The sequence below is a fragment of the Prionailurus viverrinus genome, chromosome D3, assembly GCF_022837055.1.
Source record: "Prionailurus viverrinus isolate Anna chromosome D3, UM_Priviv_1.0, whole genome shotgun sequence".
Lineage (NCBI taxonomy): Eukaryota > Metazoa > Chordata > Mammalia > Carnivora > Felidae > Prionailurus > Prionailurus viverrinus.
The window spans coordinates 49,768,833-49,790,943 of record NC_062572.1 but is presented as its reverse complement, the minus strand read 5'-3'; the positions used below and the strand labels follow the sequence as shown (position 1 = coordinate 49,790,943).

General features: G+C 34.5%; 1 protein-coding gene across 6 annotated transcripts in view; it reads left to right on the top strand.

The window, feature by feature from the left end:
* SS18 (SS18 subunit of BAF chromatin remodeling complex) overlaps positions 1-22,111 on the top strand; it is an 88,937-nt gene that overhangs the window by 5,897 nt on the left and 60,929 nt on the right. For 5 of the 6 annotated variants that reach the window (XM_047827640.1, XM_047827642.1, XM_047827643.1 and 2 more), the window contains exon 3: positions 6,472-6,556. In XM_047827640.1, the coding sequence (XP_047683596.1) occupies positions 6,472-6,556 (85 nt within the window). Of the gene's footprint in view, positions 1-6,326; positions 6,364-6,471; positions 6,557-22,111 lie in introns of all 6 variants that reach the window. The other variant, XM_047827641.1, reaches the window with a different exon arrangement.

Sequence of the window (22,111 nt, the reverse complement as noted above, 5' to 3'; positions counted from 1 at the left end):
AAAGTTTTAAAAACAGTGTAAGAAATTCCTTATGCCCATCACTGAAATGCCTTATGCCCATCACTGAAATTCCTTAAATGTTAACATATTATCTTACTTGCCTTATTACTCCTCCCCCCCCCCATATCATTCATTTCTTCTCCATATCGTTTCTCTGAAATATTTGAGAATAAGTTGCAGCCATGATTCTCTTATCTTTAACTACCTCAGTGTGTATTTTATAAAAACAGACACAAATACTTAAATAATCAGAGTATAGTCGTTAAAATTAAGAATGCAATACTATTACCTAAACTTCAGACCTGTTTAAAATTTTGCCGATTGTCCCATTAGTATATATATTTTTTTGGTCTAGGATCCAGTGCAGGATCAGATGTTTAATTTAATTGTCACATGCCTTAAGTATTTGATCTGGAACCAGTCTTCAATCTGTTATTGTTCATGTTGTTGATGTTGTTGAAGCGTACATAGCAGTTATTTTGTGGAATGTCCCTCATTTTGGGTTTGACTGGTGTTTTCCTTGGTTAGATTCATGTTACGCACTTTCGGCAGGAGCATCACAGAAACGATGTGGTGTCCTTTTCAGGGTATTCTTAAGTAGCCATATGAATGGGAGCCATGGGAATAAGAATTTCCTCCCAGTATTTGTGAGAATTTTAATCAATTAGGATGATGCCAGTTTCTCCACTGTGAAGTTATTATTTTTTTCTTTATAATTCATATGTGTATCTTGTTGGGGAGATACCTTGAGACGCACACAAGCTGTTTCATACTTTCCCTTTCTTTCCTCTCATATTTTCACACATTAATTTTAGCACCCACCATGCAAGGATTCTTGATTGAAACAGTTATTACTGTGGTGGTTGCCAAATGGTGACTAAGTCCATCATTCCTTCTACATTTATTTGAAATCCCATTTTAAGAAAAAATTTCTCGTTTCCTGCCTCCATTCATTCGTTTATATCTGAATGGACTTATGGGTTCTTAACTGTATTCTTTAGGTTATATGTAATTCTGTTTTCTTTCTTAAATTGTTTCTGATGTTGGCCACTAGAACCCCTCAAGATGGCCTCTTGGTAAGCATCCATTATTTTTTGAGCATTTTCTTATTTTCTTGCACTACAAAATGTTCTAGGCTCATCTTGTACTTTTTCCTTTTCCAGTTTGGAATCACCCATTTCTTCAAAGCCCTGATTGTATTTTAGAGAATGATATTTAGAAACTTAAGTCTGAGTACTAGGATATTTTATTTTCTAGTCACTTGTACGTTTTGTATTTTATATGACCATTTTCATTACTTTATGTATGTTGTTTCATATCTGTTTATATTTCCAAATATTCTTTTCTTTAGGATTTTATTTTTAATTAATCTCTACACCCAATGTGGGGCTGAAACCTGCAACTCCAAGATCAAGGGTCACATGCTTTTCTGACTGATCCAGCCAGGTGCCCTTATTTCAAAATGTTCTTTAAAAAATAATTAGCTGATCTATTTCCTTAGTTTAACTATGGATAGTAATCAGTAGGAAGGAGTTCGCTACCTCAGATCAGCCATGGGATAATAAAAGTTGACAGGTTCTGATTAGAATACTTATTTTCACGTATGGCTTTTTATTTATTTATTAAAATTTTTTTTTTCAACGTTTATTTATTTTTGGGACAGAGAGAGACAGAGCATGAACGGGGAGGGGCAGAGAGAGAGGGAGACACAGAATCGGAAACAGGCTCCAGGCTCTGAGACATCAGCCCAGAGCCTGTCGCGGGGCTCGAACTCACGGACCGCGAGATCATGACCTGACCTGGGTGAAGTCGGACGCTTAACCGACTGCGCCACCCAGGCGCCCCTCACGTATGGCTTTTTAAACTGCCAGATAGCCAAGGGATTTTGTGGTATAGGACTGATTGAATTTCTTAAAGGACCCAGCTATACATGACATGGATGGGAAGTGTTGATCTAGAATCAAATTTTCCAACTTGAGTCAGCAAAAGTTTATACTGTTTTGTTCTTTATGTTCTCAGCTTTTTTGTGTATAATGATAATTCCCCCTTCTTTGCATATTGGAATAGAGCTCATTTTCTCATGTATTTTGTGCAGATGGGGCTTAAATTGATTTAGATAGTCTTATACTTTGCTCTTCCTGATAGATTTAATTTCATTCTTAGAGTTCTTTAGTCTTTCTTTTTCAATTTGTTACTGTTGTTTTGTGAGTGAAGAGAAAAAAATTCCTTGTCTCAACCTTAAATGTTCTTTTTTCTTGCATTGGGAAAAGGAAAAGGAAAATGAAGAGGAAATGAATAAATGACAGGCATCTGGGAATTGGTAGTTCAGTTTTAATTAAACAATTCCTTAAGATGTGATAACTTTGAAACTTTTTAAAATATAAAATAACCTTATTTTTATGAGAGCAGCATATGAATTGTAGAAAATTAAAAAACACAGATAACATAAAAATGAGATCTCAAATACTGTATTCTCACCACCTAAAGATTTTTCACCAGTAGCATGTTTGTATATATTGCTGTATTTTTATCTACATACACACACACACAGTCATGGTACACTGAATAAAATCAGTAAATCACTTACGGAGCTCATATGCACAGGTCCTCTTCTCTTTAAATTCTGATAACATACGTGTGAGAATGTATTAAATGTATTATTATTATTATTGCTCTATGGTAGTGTTTGATTTGAGCATTTTCTTTTTTTTTTTTTTTTTTTTTTTTTTAATTTTTTTTTTTCAACGTTTATTTATTTTTGGGACAGAGAGAGACAGAGCATGAACGGGGGAGGGAGGGACAGAGAGAGAGGGAGACACAGAATCGGAAACAGGCTCCAGGCCCTGAGCCATCAGCCCAGAGCCTGACGCGGGGCTCGAACTCCCGGACCGCGAGATCGTGACCTGGCTGAAGTCGGACGCTTAACCGACTGCGCCACCCAGGCGCCCCTGATTTGAGCATTTTCTATATCAACTTCTATATTTACTTAAATCAGCCCTTATTTTTTTTGTATTTTGTCATGGGTGCAACTTTCGGAGGGTCCTGTAAGTGGTTTTCATGCAAAAATTTTGTAATAATCATTATGTAAAAGAGTTTAGTTTTAAATCTCCAGTATGGAAGATAACTTTTATTCTATAAATTATATTTCTATTATAAATACTATCTTCATAGTTTCTTGGTGAAGGTTGTTTGTTAAAAAGGAGATCTGACTTTCTTGGATTTTTTAGTTACATAAATAAATTTAACAGTGGTTATTTTATGTTGTTCAAGATAATTGGTGGAGTGGTTCTTAGTGGAATCTTTGGGAAGTGTAACTGCCTCTCATGGAATAGGTTAACAATTACGGGTGTACTGGAATGTCTGTGAGTGTGTAGTAGGAAGTTACCATCATCCAGTGTAAAATGTTGAAATGTTTATATCTGCCCTTATCAGCACTCAATTTTCTTTTGTTAATGTAGACTGTTCTAGAGATAATAAGCATGTACATTAAAGTAATACTAATTCAGTGATAAATGTAATAGTGTTTGAAGTTTAGGAAAATGTTTCTTTAGTATTTATAGAAGAATCTGCTTTTTATTATCCTTTCATTGGGGTCAGCTGAAGCCAAATTCTTCTGGAATATTTGTTCATTGCTTTTTGGGTGACATATACACAAACTTATAAGAGAATATGTATATATACTACCTTTTCATTACTGTTCATCTTTGAGTCTTGAATGATCTTAGAAAAAGCTTATTAGATGAATGCTGTAAAAATAATGCGGTTTTACAAAAAAGAAAACCTACTGAATATTGGTAAGATACCTTATATTAAGTAAAAAGATTTAGGGCTATTGGGACAATTGGAGTAATTTGAATGGGTTCTGTGGATTAGATGATATTACTGTCCTAATTAATTAATTAATTAATATAAATTAATTATCAATTAATATCAACATTAATTTGTTGTACTGTGGTTGTATATGAGAATTTCCTTGTTTTGGGGAAGTTGACACTGAAGTGTCAGAAGTATTATGTTTGTAACTGATTCTCAGAAGGTTTTGAAAAAAGTATGTGTGTGCTTGCATGTGTGTGTATATTGGTGTGTGTTTAGATACGGAGGAAGACGTGAAATGCCAATGATTGGGGAGTATGGGAGAAAGATATTTGGGAGTTTTTTTATACTATTCTTAAAACTGTAAGTTTAAAATGATTTCAAAATTGAACGTTAAAAAGATGTAGGTTGGGGAAATGGCTTACAAATTAAGGTACTCCATAATAGATGCTCTATTTATAGATATTTAGAACCATAAGGGACTTTGGAAATCTACTTTAACTCTCTCATTATCTTACAAATGAGGCTTTAAGACCTTGGCAGATTAGATTTAACAGTATTTAACATTGACTTGTTAAGGACTAATCAGCATGACTAACATTTTTCCTTAAAGGGTTAGTTAGAGGAAACCATAGTCCCTTAGTAAGGTTTGTTATTTTTATTTTTGCAGGGTGGTCAGCAAATCTCATATCTGAATATATTAAAGCCATATTAATACTCAGAGAAGAAAAGAAAAACTTCATGGAGTAGACTTTGAAATGGGTTATATGTTCTAATTAAAAATGGCAAGATTTGGGAACCCTGTATCTTAAATTCCATTCAAGAGCTCTACAGAATAATGAAATAGTTCCAGCTAGTGGTGCCTGTTAGTGCTGTTGTAAGAATTTTGACAACATAATTAACCATTGTGAATAGATCAGTACAATTTAATCATTTCTGGTCCTTATAACAAACATATGGTTTCTGATTGAGCAACATAGGGTAATATGTGAGGAGAAGCGTTAACAGCCTAAATTATTTTTAAGCAAGAATATCAAAAACAAAAGGAAACAAAGGAACTTTGGGAAGTGTTGGGTATGTCTATTATCTTGATTTGTGATGATGGTAGTCACAGGTGTTTGTATATGTCCAAATTCATCAAATTGTACAAATTATATATGTGTTTCTTTGTATTTTAGTTATACCTCAATAAATTTGTAAAAAAAAAAAATTAAGAGCATAAACCTGTCAGGAAAATTTAAGGTAATTGAGAAATAAGGTTTTTTTTCTCTAATAAGAAAAAAGTAGTGAAACCAGTTCTAATAGAAAAAAATAATGCAGCAAAAACTTTACTATGATTCCTTATATAGCGTCTAGAGAATGACTTCATCTGGGATCTGTATTAGAAGACTTTATTTAGCTGAATAAAGTTCTTTTATCTTATTTTTATTATTTTAACTTGTATTTAATGTTTCTCAGTTTCTAAAACAGCCTGACAGTTTGTATAGGATTCAAGTTTATATTTGGAGGGTTGACGAACACTAGTAACTGGATCATTACTAATTTGCAGAAGGTTAGCAAAACCAATTCATAAGATCACAATGAACATGTTTAACCACTTCATTGCAGTAGTGAGAATTTGCTGTATTTTTAAAAGTAAATTCTTAATGGTATTGGTGTCCTGTTATTTTGTTTCATATATATATATATATGTAATTATTTTGTCTCATACATATATATATGAATATGTATATATGTAATTGAAGACACCTGTTCATTGTCTTCTCTATATGCTGAGCCCCAATAGATGGGCAGTATAACTGTAGCAGGCATAAACTATTGGTCACTGCTGCAGGAGAAGAAAAAATTGTGTGGTTCCTACCTCTTTTTTTTTTAATTTTTTTTTTTTTTTCAACGTTTATTTATTTTTGGGACACAGAGAGACAGAGCATGAACGGGGGAGGGGCAGAGAGAGAGGGAGACACAGAATCGGAAACAGGCTCCAGGCTCTGAGCCATCAGCCCAGAGCCTGACGCGGGGCTCGAACTCACGGACCGCGAGATCGTGACCTGGCTGAAGTCGGACGCTTAACCGACTGCACCACCCAGGCGCCCCGGTTCCTACCTCTTTTTTGACATTTTTAGCAGAGCGTGTTGCCTGTACTTGGCTTTGAAGTTTTTGGCAACATGAAAATGGCAGAGGGAAGGGAATAAACATACCAGTTTTGTTGAATTCTTTCATTCTAGGTCTCTTTTTTAAAAGCACATGTACTATGTATAGAGCCAGTACATTTCTCAGTAATTCCATTTACTAAGCTGTACAACATTAATATTGTACATGTTACTAACTTTTCTGAACCTCAGTTGCCTCATCTGTGAAATGGAGAAAATATGACCTTTTACCTCATAGTGTTAGTTTAAGGACTAGATAAAATATATAGGTATATAAGACAACTATAACAGTATCTAGCAAATGGTAAGATCTGTGTTTATTATTATCTTTGAATGTATTTATTATTTGGAATTATTTTGCAGAGGAACTAGGAAAAATTGAAGTGCTATTGATGTTCAGGTAACATAAATCTTTTATTAAACTCGAGAAATAATTAGAATGCTATTTGTATTTAAACAGATAGGAAGAAAATTATTTTTAATATTGATATTTGTTTTGTTTTAATAGGTATCAGCAAATGTTGCATACGAACTTGGTCTACCTTGCTACAATAGCAGATTCTAATCAAAATATGCAGTCTCTTTTACCAGCAGTAAGTACCTTTAAAATAGTGTAAAGTAGACCATCTTTATAGAGTTATGTATAGTATAACACATTTTTGTTTAGTGATTTTTAAGTATTGTTTAGTAAATCCTGCCCTCTGAGAACATGAGGGTATTCTTCTATTTGTCCTAAAAGCTTTATTGTTTTGCTTTCGTATTTAATTTGAATTAATTCACCTGGAATTGATTCCCTCCCTGAAAAAGTTATACCCATCCGTCCATTCACCCACATACCCACTTGCCTGCCAATTTATTTATTTAATTTGTAATTGCACAAATCATTTATGAATAAGTTTATAGTATTTCAAAGCAAATCCCAGGCATCCTATGCTTTTGCTGGTAAATACTTCAGTATGCATCTATGGCAGAGAAGAACCCTTGTTCCACCCAACAAGATTAATCAAAATTCTTTACTTCTTATTATAGCCAGCCTATCTTCAAGTTTCACTGATTATCTTAAAAACATCCAAATGTTTTTTTCTTAATTTATTTAATTTAATTTTTTATTTTTTAAAATTTACATCCAAATTAGCATATAGTGCAACAATGATTTCAGGAGTAGATTCCTTAGTGCCCCTTACCCATTTAGCCCATCCGCCCTCCCACAACCCCTCCAGTAACCTTCTGTTTGTTTTCTGTATTTATGAGTCTCTTCTGTTTTGTCCCCCTCCCTCTTTTTATATTATGTTTGTTTCCCATCCTTTATGTTCATCTGTTCTGTCTCTTAAAGTCCTCATATAAGTGAAGTCATATGATTTTTGTCTTTCTCTGACTGACTAATTTCACTTAGCATAATACCCTCCAGTTCCATCCACGTAGTTGCAAATGGCAAGATTTCCTTCTTTTTGATTGCCGAGTAATACTCCATTGTATATATATACCACCTCTTCTTTATCCATTCATCCATCGATGGACATTTGGGCTCTTTCCATACTTTGGCTATTGTTGATAGTGCTGCTATAAACATGGGGGTGCATGTGTCCCTTCGAAACAGCACACCTGTATCCCGTGGATAAATGCCTAGTAATGCAATTGCTGGGTCGTAGGATAGTTCTATTTTTAGTTTTTTGAGGAACCACCATACTGTTTTCCAGAGTGGCTGCACCAGCTTGCATTCCCCAAAACATACAAATGTTTTAGTGATTGTTTGCCGCAGAATCCAAACAAGGTCCACGTGTTGCATTGGTTTGATATGTGTCCTAAGTCTCTTTTAATCTATATCAGTTTATCTTTTTTATTCTCCATTTATTTGTTGAAGAAACTGGGTCGCATATTTTGTAGCTTCTCACATTCTGGATTTGGCTGATTGTATCCTCATGATCCTTTAACATGTTCTTCCATTTCATCTCTTATTTCCTACAAACTGAAAATTGGGTAGGGAGGCTTGATGAGGGTTAGGTTTAGTTTTGTGTTAGGAATATTTCATTGATGGTGCTGTGTATTATCTATTGTATCACATCAGGAGGAACATTTTGGTTGTTCAATTTTTAGTAATGTTAAGATTGATCGATGAGTACAGACTGATCAATCTGTTATAAAGTTCTCCATCAACTATTCCCTTAATGGTTTTGGCTGTCATTGATGCTTGTTGATCAGATCTGTTATTTTATTTTGGGATCACAGAATGATGAATTTCTAATTGTACAGTTCCTCTTACATTTATTAGCTGTACTTCTTTTAAAAAGAAAAACTTCCCTTTCATTAAGTATTTGATTATCCTGAAATAGTCCCTATATGAGAATCATGATGAAGGCTGGTTTCTATCCTCTTATCAATTTTTAGAGTAACCAGTTGGCCCCTGGCAATCTGTGAAAGTGACCAGTGATTTTTTTTTTTTTTTTTATTGTCATCTAAACGTACAGGTTTTTATATTTTTAATGGGTTTAAGTCCATTGCAATCATTCTTTATGACACTTCAAGTTATCTCATCTTTGGTCAGTGATCCCCTCTTCATTTGGCTCTTGTGTCCTTCTGACATGATTCCGGTATTCTTGTATAGCTTCTTTTCTTTTAGGAATTGGGAGAGCTATCAGGCTGACTATTTCTGCCTAAGAGCTATTCTGCCTCAGCCATTTATTCAAGCAGTACTTTTTCAATGGGAACTGATATTTAGAGACCACAATTTATAGATGTTTGGGACATTCATTATTACTGGGTTTTCGTTTTTCTAGGTATTTTTGGTGGACAGAACTAGTAAACACGTTTTTTAGAAAAAGAAATAAAGTATTGAATTAGTGATATTTCCCTTCAGGAAAGGTTTTTTAGTTAGCTTTGATTTTATGTATTATCTTTTCTGTCTTATTCTAAAAATCTTGGTACCTTAATGATATTATTATAGTTATTTGGTTTATGCTACTACACATATAAAGTAATTTCGGTATAACAATACCAAGGTTGCCACTAACAATAAGGTGCTCATCCTCAAGATATATTCCACTAGGAATAGATAATCAATAAATTTCTTTTTGAATCAGAAGTAATTTATGTAATTATTATTATGGACTTGATTACCAGCTAGGTAGAATTTATTTTTGTGAATGGTATGAGGAATGGATTTTATTTCATTTGTTTCCATTTGGATAGATCTCTGTCCCAGCATTATCTATTGGAAAAACAAAACAAAATAACCTTTCTCTATTTTGTTATGCCACCTATATCATATATCAGGTGTCCATATATGTTTGGGTCTTGGATCTCTATTCCATCCCATTGGTCTGTTTTTATAAAGTCCACTATCTTGTCACACTTGTCATAGTCTAATAAATCTTGATGTATGTTAGAAAACTTCTTACTCCTTGTGTTTTTCAAGAATACCTTGGCTGTTGGTCCTTTGCATTTCCATATATGCTTAAACATCAACATTTCCAACATAATCCTGTTGTGATTTTCACTGAGATTACCTTGACCCTAAATTAATTTGGGGAGAATTTATATCTTTACAATATTGAGGCTTTCAAATCATGATCATTGCACGTAGTTTTATTTATTTTGTCCTTTAAATATCTTTCAGTGGAGTTTTAAGATTTTCTCTGCAGAGGATTTGCATATCTCTCATTGGACTTACTGCTAGGCACTTCATATTTTTTGAGGCTATTTTAAGAGTCTTTGTTTTTTAAGTTTTCTAACTGCATTTGCTATTTACATGGAAATGCAATTGATGCTGAATTTCACAGTCTTGTTCACTTCTTATTTCTAGCAGTTTTTCCGTAGATGCCTTCTGTTTTCTGTATTCACGAACATATTTGTGAATAATGAGTTTTGTTTCTTTCTTGCCAATCCTTACACCTTTTATTTCTTTCTCTTGCCTTACTTCTCTGGCTAGGACCTCCACTACATTCCTGAATAGAAGTGGTGATAGAGGACATCCTTATCTTGTTCCTGATCACAAAGGGAAAGCTTTCACTGTTTGACCATTAAGTATGATGTTTGCTGTAGTTTTTTTGTAGATGCCTGTCATCAGATTAAGGAAATTCCCTTCTGTTTCTGTTGTACTGAGTTATATGTTGAATGGATGTTAAATTTTATTAAATACTTTTATTGCACCTAATGAGATGGTCATAAATTTTTTCTTCTTTAATCTGTTAATGTGGTGAATTACATTGATTTACTTTTTAATGTGTAGTAAATCTTGCCTTCTTGTAATTAACCTGCTTTTCATGACCTACTTGGTAATAATGGTCTTTGGTTTGGTTTGGTTTGGTCCTGGTCTCTTAAAAAAAATTGCTGTATTCAGTTTGTTAAAATTTTGATCAAGATTTTTATGTCTTTGTTCTTGAGTGTAATTGATCTTTAATTTTCCTTTCTTATAATGCATTTGTCTGGGGTTTTATTTTGAGGTTATGTTGGCATTATAAAATGAGCTGGAGAATTTTCCTACTTTTTCTTATCTGGGATATTTTGCATGATAGAGCTACTGTTTCTTAAATGATTGGTGTAATTCTTTAGAAAAACCATCTGGATCTGGAGTTTTCTTTGCGAGAAAGCTTTTGTTTACTAACTCAATTTCTTTGTTGGTTATAGGACAGTTGATAACTTCCATATTTTATGAGTTGCCTATTTTGGTAAATTGTGCTGTTTAGCATTTACTAAGTTTCAAATTTATTGGCATAAAGTTCATGAATAATCTTATCTTTCCAATATCCTCAGCGTCTGTGGTGATATTTTCTTTTTTATTTTTAACATAATTTATTAATGCTTTCTCTTTTAAAATGTTTTTGATCACACTTGCCAGTTGTTTTTACCTTTTTTTTTGTTTTTAAGTCTTTTCAAAGAATCACTTTTTTGTTCTCAACCCCATTATACTTAAAAATAATTGAGGACTCTGAATAACTTTATATAGGTTATATATGTTGATATATTTGTAAATTTTCCTCAGTTTTTTAATTAAGACAGAAATTAAAAATTTTTTTATGTTTTATTTTATTTTTGAGAGAGAGAGAGAGAGACAGAATGTGAGCGGGGGTGGGGCAGAGAGAGAGAGGGAGACACAGAATCCGAAGCAGGCTCCAGGCTCTGAGCTGTCAGCACAGAGCTGGATGTGGGGCTCAGACTCATGAAACACTAGATTATGAGCTGAGCCACAGTCAGGTGCTTAATCGACTGAGCCACCCGCGCAGCCCAGGAAATTTTTTTTTTTTAACATTTATTTATTTATTTTGAGAGAGAGAGAGAGAGAGCGCGCATGCGCACGTGTGAGAAAGAGCAAGTAGAGTAGGGGCAGAAAGAGGGAGAGAGAGAGAGAGAATCCCAAGCAGGCTTTGTACTGATAGCTGGGAGCCCAATGTGGGGTTTGGTCTCATAAAGTATGAGATCATGACCTGAGCTGAAATCAAGAGTGGGACGCTTAACCTACTGAGCTACCCAAGTGCCCCAAGACAGAAACATTTTTAATTTTAGGAGTTCATTTAAATTGAATAATAATAAACCCACTGCATGTTAATACAATAACATTCTTTAAAGGAAAAATAACTCTATCTTTTAGAACAGATTTAGTGAGCTATGAATAGCATTGTTTAATAATATTGCAAATTTCTTTTAAATGTTTGACTTAACAGAAAATAGCTGTATGCTCTTCACTACTTTTTTTTAAAGTTTTTTTTAAATGTTTATTTATTTTGAGAGAGAGAGAGAGAGAGAGAGAGATCACGTGCACTCTCTATGGAGAGGCAGAGAGGGAGAGAGAGTATTCCAAGCAGGCTCCACACCACCAGTGCAGAGCCCGATGCGGGGCTCGAACTCACAAAGCTGTGAGATTATGACCTGAGCCGAGATCAAGAGTCTGATGCTTAACTGAGTGAGCCACCCAGACACCCCTCTTACCTATTTCTGAATTCCATCTAGTGTAATATGTTTTGGTTGAAATAAAATAAAATTTAATCTCTCACTCAGATACAGAATCAGAAAAGGGAAGACTGTTTTAATAGCCTTTTCAGATTGTTGTACAATAATCTTCTTTGATAGTATGGAGGATCTCAACAAGTGTTTTTTTCTAAAGGTTGTTTGCAGTATGGAATCTGAAACTGTATCCATAGAATTTTCTTATTCTGGTACATTAAAGTCATGGGTATGCCCTGCATTTTGGATGTATCTTCTAATCATGCATAATTTTGTAATATGCTTTGGTCATTTGGAAAATGTAAGTGCATTGAGTTATGTACAACTTCTAAATATTGACGTATTATATGATACCAAAACCCACATTTGATATCTCCACCAGTCTCATCAAAAGTAAGCATTGGGAAGCTGTCAAACTGAAGACAGTAGATACAAGTTTGCCAAATTCCCATTTCTTTTTTGTTTTAATTTTTTTTTTAATGTTTATTTATTTTTGGAGGGCCTGGGTGGCTCAGTCGGTTGAGCGTCCATCTTCAGCTCAGGTCATGATCTTACAGTTTGTGAGTTCAAGCCCCTTGTCGGGCTCTGTGCTGATGGCTCAGAGCCTGGAGCCTTCTTCGGATTCTGTGTCTCCCTCTCTCTCTGCCCCTCCCCCACTTGTGCTCTGTCTCTGAAAAATAAATAAATGTAAAAAAATGTAAAAAAAATAAAATGTTTATTTTTGAGAGAGAGAGAGAGCATGAGCAGGGGAGGGACAGAGAGAGGGAGACAGAATCCGAAGTAGGCTCCAGGCTGTGAGCCGTCAGCACAAAGCCCGACACGGGTCTCGAATCCACGAGCTGTGAGATCATGACCTGAGCTGAAGTCGGACGCCTAACTGACTGAGCCACTCAGGCACCCCACCAAGTTCTCATTTCTTGCTTGAAAAGTCGAGTTTATCATTGGCAGCAAATGCTGTCAGTTGCTTTCCAGGCTCACTGTATTGATTTTTGAGCAAATGTCTGCCAGATACCAAGCCTGGATAAGTATAGTTTAAACGTCCAGCAGTTTTTCTTTCAGGTAAAAATGGTATTCCATGAAAATGCCTGTATCAGCAAGCAACTCAGTGACAGGGTGCTTTTATCTTACTTTGATTTGCAGCAGATATATTTATTATTTTTTCATTTTGTCACAGAATATTTAACTGACATGGAGAATTTAATAAATGAGTACTTTTTACTTCTTCATCAAGGACATTCTTAAGTGAAAATGACTTTTTCTTTTTTATTTTAACTGTTAGTCTGTGGTAATCAATAATACAGTGATTTACTGTAGAGTTTAGTGCCTTGATTCATTCTAAGGCTCTTGCAGTTACGTCCACTTTTTTACTTTTGCACCATTGTTGTAAATATCAGCATAGCATAGAAATATTGTTATGGAAATCATTTTGACCTTTTAGACTCTAAAAGAGTCTGGAGAACCACATTTTGTGAACTGTTGCTCTTTTGTATATTTTTGATTATGATTAATTTCTGATCTTTACTTCCTTTTACTTTTGCTGTATTTTGCTTTTCTTATTTCTGAGTTTTGAGGTGAATGCCTACTTTATCAGTTTTCATTTTTTAATGCTAATAATATGCATTTAAGGGCATACATTTCTCTCTAATAGTGCGAATATGTAGTATATTCATATTTATTCGGTTTCAAATATCTTCTAATTTCCAGTGTTATCTCTTCTTTAAACATGGGTTGACAAATACATTTTTTTAGTTTTGAGACATAATGGCATTTTATCATTTTCTTTTTATTAATGATTTCTGGCTTTGTTGCATTGTGGTTATGTAACATTTTGTATGATTTAGTTCTCTGGAATTCTTTGAGATTTGTTTTATGGTGCAGTGTATGGTCAGTTTTTGTAAGTGTTCCGTGTGTAGTTAAAAAGAATGTGTGGTCCTTTGTCCCTGAGTGCAGAGGCCTGTATATGTTTACTGGGTCAAATGTGGTGATCTTGTTTGAATCTTCTATAGCCTTAGTGATTTTTTTTTTAACTTTTCTGATACTTCGTTTATTCTATCAGTTATTGAGAGATGTATGCTTAAAATGTATAATTGTGGATTGTTCTTTTTTCTTTGTAACTCTTCCAAGTTTTTGTTTAACACAACATTTTGAGGCATTGTTAGCAAGTGCATATATATTTTAAAATGTTACAGCTCTGTGGTTCTTTGTAACATATCATTATGGAATAATTTCCTTCTTTATGTCTAATAATGCATCTTGCCTTAATGTCTGTGTATCTGAGATTCATGTAGCTCAGTAGGTTTTCTTTAGTGTTTGCATAGTATATTCACCTTTCCATTCCCTTGTGTTAGAGATAATGTTTTATGAACGGCATGTAGATTTTAAAAAATAGTTCATTCTAGCAATCTTTTAATTTGGAACATTAAATCCACCCGTTTATGTTGAATGTGATCACTCACGTTTCTGAGTTCAAAGCTATCATCATTCAGTGTACTTTCTGTTTGTCTCCTTTGTTGTATATTCCTTTTTTTCTTTTCTTTTGTCTTCTAATTATTTTTTTTTATTCCTTTTTTTCTCTCCTAAGTTGGAAATCATACATATATATACTTAATATTCTTTCGGTGGTTACTATACAGCTTGTAGTGTGCATCCCAGATCACGGACCCTTGGATGTTTTATTTCTGTTCATTCCTCATGACTCATTCATTGTTGTCATGCACTTTAAATCTCTACATGATTACTCACAAGTGATTCTTACTACTGTTTTTATTTTTAGTTAGTATTCATTAGAGTTATCATCATTGTTACCATTTCTGATACTTTTTATTTCTCCCTTCATTTACAACCTTTTTTCTCTGATCATTCTCTTTTTCCTCCCTAAAGCACATATTTTAGTATTTTCATTTGGACTGGTTTGCTGGTGACAAATACCTTCAGGTTTGTTGTTGTTTGAAAATGCCTTTATTTCAATTTCCCCATCATTTTTAAGCAGTGTTTTTGCCAGGACAGATTATTGTTTTCTGGCTTGTATGTATTGGAAATTTAGTTGTTAGTGTTACTATTTTGAAGGGAATCTATTTTCTCTGTGTTGAAGATTTTTTGCTTCATCTGGAGTTTTCTGAAGTTTTACTGTCCTATCTGTAGGTGTGGATTTCTTTTATTTATCCTGCTTGCTGTGTGTTGAGATTTCTGAAATCTGTGAATTGCTATCTTTTATCATTTTTAGGAAATTATCAGTTGGCTTTGTAGATTGTGAACGTGCCTGTGGCAAATGAACCCCTCCTAAGTTTGGGCCCACTTCTCTGGATTTCCTTTCTTCTTCTGAACTTGGCCTGATCATTTTTTACTACCTTGTCTGCTCTTCTATATCTTCAAACATATTTAAAAAAAAAATTTTTTTTAACGTTTATTTATTTTTGAGACAGAGAGAGACAGAGCATGAACGGGGAAGGGGCAGAGAGAGAGGGAGACACAGAATCGGAAGCAGGCTCCAGGCTCTGAGCCATCAGCCCAGAGCCCGACGCGGGGCTCGAACTCACAGACCGCGAGATCGTGACCTGAGCTGAAGTCGGACGCTTAACTGACTGAGCCACCCAGGCGCCCCTCAAACATATTTTTAAAGTATCTTTCCAGTTTTTTTTCATTGTTCTCAGTGGAGTTGTTTGAATGTCCTAGTTTATCATTACCTTAGATCAGTCCTTTAAGTATTAGAATTGTATTCTGTTTTGCTGTCCATAGAATAACTAATAGAATATTAGTTACTTTTATGGCTACTCAAATATAACTGTTTGTTTGGAGAGAGAACAGACACTTGCAGAATGACTACTATGCATTGAGTCCTTCAGAACTTTTATTTCATCTTCAGAAGGCTTTTGGATATTAGTCCCATTCTACAGCTGAGGAAACAGTCTCAGATAGGTTAATTAACATGCCAAGGGACTCATAGTTGGTAAACGGTAGCATGGGATTTGAACACAGGCCTTACTGAAAGCAGTTTGTGCATTATGGTACCATATCTTGTTGCTACTAGGATGGAATGGAAATAAAATCTTGCATTTGCTCTTGTTGGTGTATCAGTGTAGGATTCGTCCAGGTCTTCACAGAGCTTGAATCTGAATTTTATAACCTGCGATGTCTTGATTATTTTCTTGTGTTGTTATGGAAATGAATGCAGTGATCATTTCATGTTTTTTTTTTTTTTTGGTCTAGCATTATTCTTATAATTAGGTATTAATTTTTAAAAAATGTTATGTGACTGGGTCTGCTTATAGTTTAGGGACTAAATGATTGGTTAAAGTGGCAGGTTAAGAATTTAGCTTATCATCATCATGGTGACCTGTAATTAAGTAATTCTTAACCTTGTTTCCCTGTTCTGGCACATCTGAAGATAGGACAGTTTCTCAACATGTTCTCATCACTGACAACAATCATGGCAGGGATTCAAGTGTCAGGGTATTGAGGGTGGAAGGGGGGACATTTCCCTTTAGATAGTCTTACTAGTATCTTGTGGGTGGTTGGGAAGTGGTAGTTTGCAAAATGTCCTCTGCTGTTTCTGTATCCCTTCTACTTCCCTTCTACCCACCAATTGCAATTCTTTTTGCAACTTATGATCCTGTGCAAACTGTGGATTTTGTGAGTTTGTCTTGATTTGAAATATTGTCTCCATAAAATGTGGAAATGTCTTAAAGTCTTAAACATTACAGCCTCTTGGATATGTCCCATATACTCTCTAGCTACTATAAAAATAAAACATAAAAATGTTTGGTCAGATCATGTATCTTGATATTCAGTCACTCATCTTTTGCCCTTCTTGAGGAAACTCTTTGATTCTTGAGATGCCAATGTGGTAAAAGTGAGCTTACCGTAGAAATGCATTATGGTACAACAAAATCTCTTAGAATTTACTGTTCTGTTGTCACCTGTGAAGTTATAAACTCTTAAGTGAATTTTTGCATTTGTTTTTTTACAGAATTTTCATTTTTCCTTATAGATTAAATAGGACAATAAAAATCATTACCATTGTGTTCAGGGACAATATTATGTTATTTGACACCACCTGGTTAGGAACCATCACAAAGGAAAGAGACACATTTCATTCCTAACCATCTACCATTATTTCACTCCTTTAATATGGAGTCACCATTTTATATCCTCTTTTACTAACACATGGAAATACTACCATTTGTAGGGGTGCCTGGGTGGCTCAGTCAGTTAAGTGTCTGACTTCAGCTCAGGTCATGATCTCGCGGTTTGTGAGTTCGAGCCCCGTGTTGGGCTCTGTGCTGACAGCTCAGAGCCTGCAGTCTGCTTCTGATTCTGTGTCTCTCTATCTCTCTGCTCCTCCCCTGTTCACGCTCTGTCTCTCTCTCTCAAACATAAACATTTAAAAAAAAAATTAAAAAAATACTTAAAAAAAATAAAAAAAAGAAATGCTATCATTTGTATATTTTGAAATAAAATTTTTGCCTCCTAATATTGGTCAAAGTTTAATTTAAAATACATGATCAAATGTTCATTAAAAATTCAAGTATTTTGAAGGTCAAATTGCTTGAGAAGTTGAGTTAACAAAGGAGGAAGAGTTTTTGAAAAAATAGAAATAAATATATTCTCATAGTAGGAGGTATTAATAAGAGAGACTTGAGGTAGTAAAGAAAAGTGGGGCCAGAGAGAGGGAAAAAATCAGCTAAAAGGTAAGTAATTGGATTGGAGGTGAAATAGGAAGTAAGGTAAATTTGGGAAAGCCAGAATAATGGAAAAATAATGAATACAACCAGTCTGACAAAAGGGAGAATACTAGTCTGAGAAATTTTGACTCAGAAAAAAAGCTGTATGTTTTGGGGTAAAAAAGTTTTCCAGAATGGAGTTTTTCACTTTACTTCATTAACTAGTTGTTGGAATTGGAAATGTGCTTATAATTATATATAGGTTCAACTTTCAGGTTTTTTATGTCCCCCCAAAAGAAGAATTATGTATTTATAGTACTAGTCATGTATCTAGGACTAGTCTCCATCTAGCAAACTTCTCCTGTTTGAAAGAAAGTCAGGAATTCAAAAACCAGAAATAAATGTAAAAAGATTTACAAGGAGAAATATAAATTATAAAGCCAGTGCACTATGACTTAGGCATTTTACTTTTTGTTGGGCCCTATGTATTCTTTTCTTTAAAATTTTTTTTACATTTATTTGTTTTTGATAGAGACAGAGCACAAGTGGGGGAGGGGCAGAGAGAAAAGGAGACACAGAATCTGAAGCAGGTTCCAGGCTCCGAGCTGTCAGCACAGAGCCCGACACGGGGCTCGAACTCACAAACCACAAGATGATGACATGAGTGAAGTCAGACGCTTAACCGACTGAGCCACCCAGGCACCCCTGTATTCTTTTCTTATGACAAAAGCATTATAAGTTTGTAACAGAAGCTATTTATTCTTACCCTTATACATATTTTAATAAGTTTGGCTCTTTAATTTTAAGCCCATAGCTGGGAAGCAGCAAGTCAGAAATGGGAGAATAGATTCTGTAGGCAGACATACATACAAGCAATGTAACCAGACAGCAGACGTGGTGTGGAAAGAGACTGAATATTTATAAAAAGCTGACATAACTGAGAATATACACTACTCTGGCTTCGTTAGTATATGTGGGGCCCTATTTACCTTGGTAAACCTTGGAGGCATCATTTGAATATTAGTTCTCATGTTGGTTTTTACTTTCTGAAATAGCATAAACCATTGACATAATTATTTTCATCATGTGGACCAGGAACATTTTGTCAGTAGAAAATATGACTATGCTATGTGTAAGTCTTTGCTTTCCTTCTCAAATGTACTTCGAAGAAATTGCATTTTTAACTATTAGCCTAATGTTGGTTATTGTTCACTTATTTTTGTCGTCTGCCGGTTTTAGTACATATGAAGTGGTGGGCACCATCAGTGTTAGGAAAGACTTATGAGAGAAAACTTTAAATCACGGGAAGTTTTTGTTAATTTTTATTGGGGAAAAACTTGGGGGAGACAAGAATCTTTTTATTGTAGTTCATTTTAAGGCATACAGTTTGGAAATATTTCTCAGTATTGAAAGTTTTAGAGATGGAAAGAACCTGGACAATCATAGTCTCGTGTTTGTCTGCCTCGGATGCATATTTTAAAAGCTTCTTAGGTGATTCTACTGTGCATATAAGAATTGAAGACCTTATATTTCCATGCTTTTTAAATGAAGTATCCGGTGACATTCTGGGGATATACAAAATTTAGGAAAACATTCCTATTCCTGTACTGGCAACTTCATTTGATGTTGTAGACCACAAACCATTTTTGCGATACAAGGAAGATAATCCTTATTCTATAATGTTGTTATGAGGATTAAATAAAACAATTCATGGTGTCCAGCATGGAGGGAGCTACACAGGAAATAGTGATGATGAAGATGAAGGTAGTACACAGCTAGAAAGTACAAATTGGAAGAAAAGTCAGATTCAGGAGTATTTGAAGTAAGACTGGCAGGATTCAATCACTCAATACATATGAAGGGTAAGGGAGAGAGTGGAGACTCGACCTGCCTTGACATTCACTGAGATTGAGTATATCAGCATGTCTGTTAATTTTAAAAGAAGATTGAAGGCTGTTAGGAATTACTTATCTTGCTTTTCACTGAATTCATTATGAGTATTAAGTTTTTAAAAATTCCTAATTTAACTAGATGTACTTCTTGAATTTTAAGCTTTTTAAAGATAACTTTTGTTTGTCACGTATTCTGTACAAAGAATAAAAGTCTGGACTATTAATAAAAATTGATTTAGGGTAAGTACAGTCGTCTTACATTTCGTATTTCCTAAGTTGCCTTTTTTTTTTGGTGAGGCACACTCAATGTTCTCAGCAGCCCTCAGGCAGCACTTGCTGAACCTTTCATTCCACATGCTTCAGGAAAAGTGGTCACACAGAGTCTTCAGATGCGGTGACTGTGCTGGCAGAGCATCTATGTGCTATGGTAATTCATTGGCTGAAATTCGGTATTCCAGAATTCATTGCTTACAGGTTTGACCCACCCGAAGTGAAGGAACACGTGGTCAGAGCTGTGGAACATCTTACATGTGAGCAGAGTGTACATCATGTGTAAATTTTACCTTAACTTTTAGCATAGGTGATACTTTGATGTGGTTAGAACATCAAAAACTACAAAAAGTCATACAAAATTCTACTCTCATCTCTATCTTACACCTTTTTATGCAAAGAAAAGCCGATATAAACACATGCTTTTCCTTTTTTCTGTGCATGTAGAACCTTGCCATAGCACACGGTTTTATTTTTTTAGTTACATTTTTTAAAAATGAAAGTGTTTACAGGGCACCTGGGTGGCTCAGTCGGTTAAGTGTCCAACTCTTGGTTTCGGCTCTGGTTCTTGAGTTCCTGGGGTTGTTTCTCTCCCTCTCTCTCTGCCCCTCCTCTCTCTGTCTCTCAAAATAAATAAACTTTAAAAAAATAGTGAAAGTGTTTAAATTCTTACTTAGAAGTATGGAAAGAACTTTCTTAAATATTGACATCATTTGAAGAATTTTTAAGTTTTGACTGTTTGATAAACATCATAATGTGTGTTTAGTCATTATGATACTGACTTTTTTCTCTTTTGAAACTTTTGTTGTTTGACTTTGTGATAGTTTTTTTTTTTTTTTATTTTACCTTTCTAGCTATTCAGCTTCTTTAACATTCCCATCAAATGTTGACAGTCTGTTCTTGAACATCTCTTTACCATATATACTCTTTTGGGGAGATTTCATCCATACTCCTGGTTTCTTACATTCCTGACTTTAGGTTCCATGTATACATCGATGACTTCCAAATATGTATCTTCTTGCCTGAGTGGGAAACATGAATACATCTTCCAGTAGACCTATCCATTTGGATATTCCACAGGTCTCCCAACACAGTGTGGGCAAGACTCCATTTCCCTCAGCTCACCCTCTGTTGTTTCCTGCTGCTAAAAGAAAAAAAGCCCACAAGCTTGAATTTTTATACTTCCTATCTCAAGTGAGTAGCATAAACACTGAGTTCTTTTACTCAGAAATGTTGTGGTCATCTGTGATTTACTCACCTGCTACAGCTAGTTTCCAAGTCTTCCTCTTGTGCATAATATGGTGCTGCATAATAAGAAGCGTCTAATTAAAACATTTTAGTATTAAAAACAGAAGCACGACCACAAGTGAAATGTCTTTTTAATTCTGTATTTGTATGAGATTTAGTATAAAGACATCAATTATATGTCTGATTTTGAGGTGGGGAAGACTTCATTGAGAATAAAAACAAAGGAGGAAACTATAAAGAAGATACTTAATTTCATCCTTTTAAAAATATTTAAAATCTTTTATGTGCCAAAAAGTTCTGTAAATGAAATTAAAGACAACTCTCAACCGATGGTAATACTACAGTGTAATATATGTTATTTTAGAAGTACTGGACATTAAAAAAAAAAAAAAAGAAGTACTGGACATTTAAAGTACATTTTCCATAGTAGAAGTGGTAGGTTTTGCTGTTGAGTGTTAGGAAATGTTTCACAAAGGAGGTGACCCTGTATTTTGTGGAGAACTGAATTATGGAAGCACGTTCTCTGGATTAGTATAGGGAGTATTTTGCCAATATTATTGCCTATCCTGTCATTTCAGAATCTTAGCAAAAATCATGTTAACTCTTTGCTGGATAGTATATATGAAATTCAAGCACTGTCTAGTTGAGTCCAGATATGTATAGCAATTGGCTATATCTTGCTGTGAGGAATATAAATATTTGTGTGTATATGTGCATAAATACATTTTTTTGGGCAGAACTGTATTGTTAAATCAGTAAAAGTGGCTTCCATATGTACTAAGTAAGGAACTTAAAAAATGTCTCTTCATCATAATTGAAAACAATGTATCTAGCTCACATCTCTAAGGAGAAACATTTCTTTGCCATATAATTAAGAAAGAAAAGAACCTAAATGTTGGAAATTAAGTAATTCACTCTTATTTACATGGAATAAGTACAGAAAAGTATTTGTACAGGGCTCTTAATTTAAGCATTGTTTATACTGGCAAAATAAAAACAAACTAGGGAGCTAGTCTCGGTATTGGGAGTAGGTAAAAATATAGCTTATGGGGTGCCTGTGTGACTCAGTTGTTAAGCATCTGACTTCAGCTCGGGTCATGATCTCATAGTTCGAGAGTTCAAGTCCCACATCAGGTGAGCT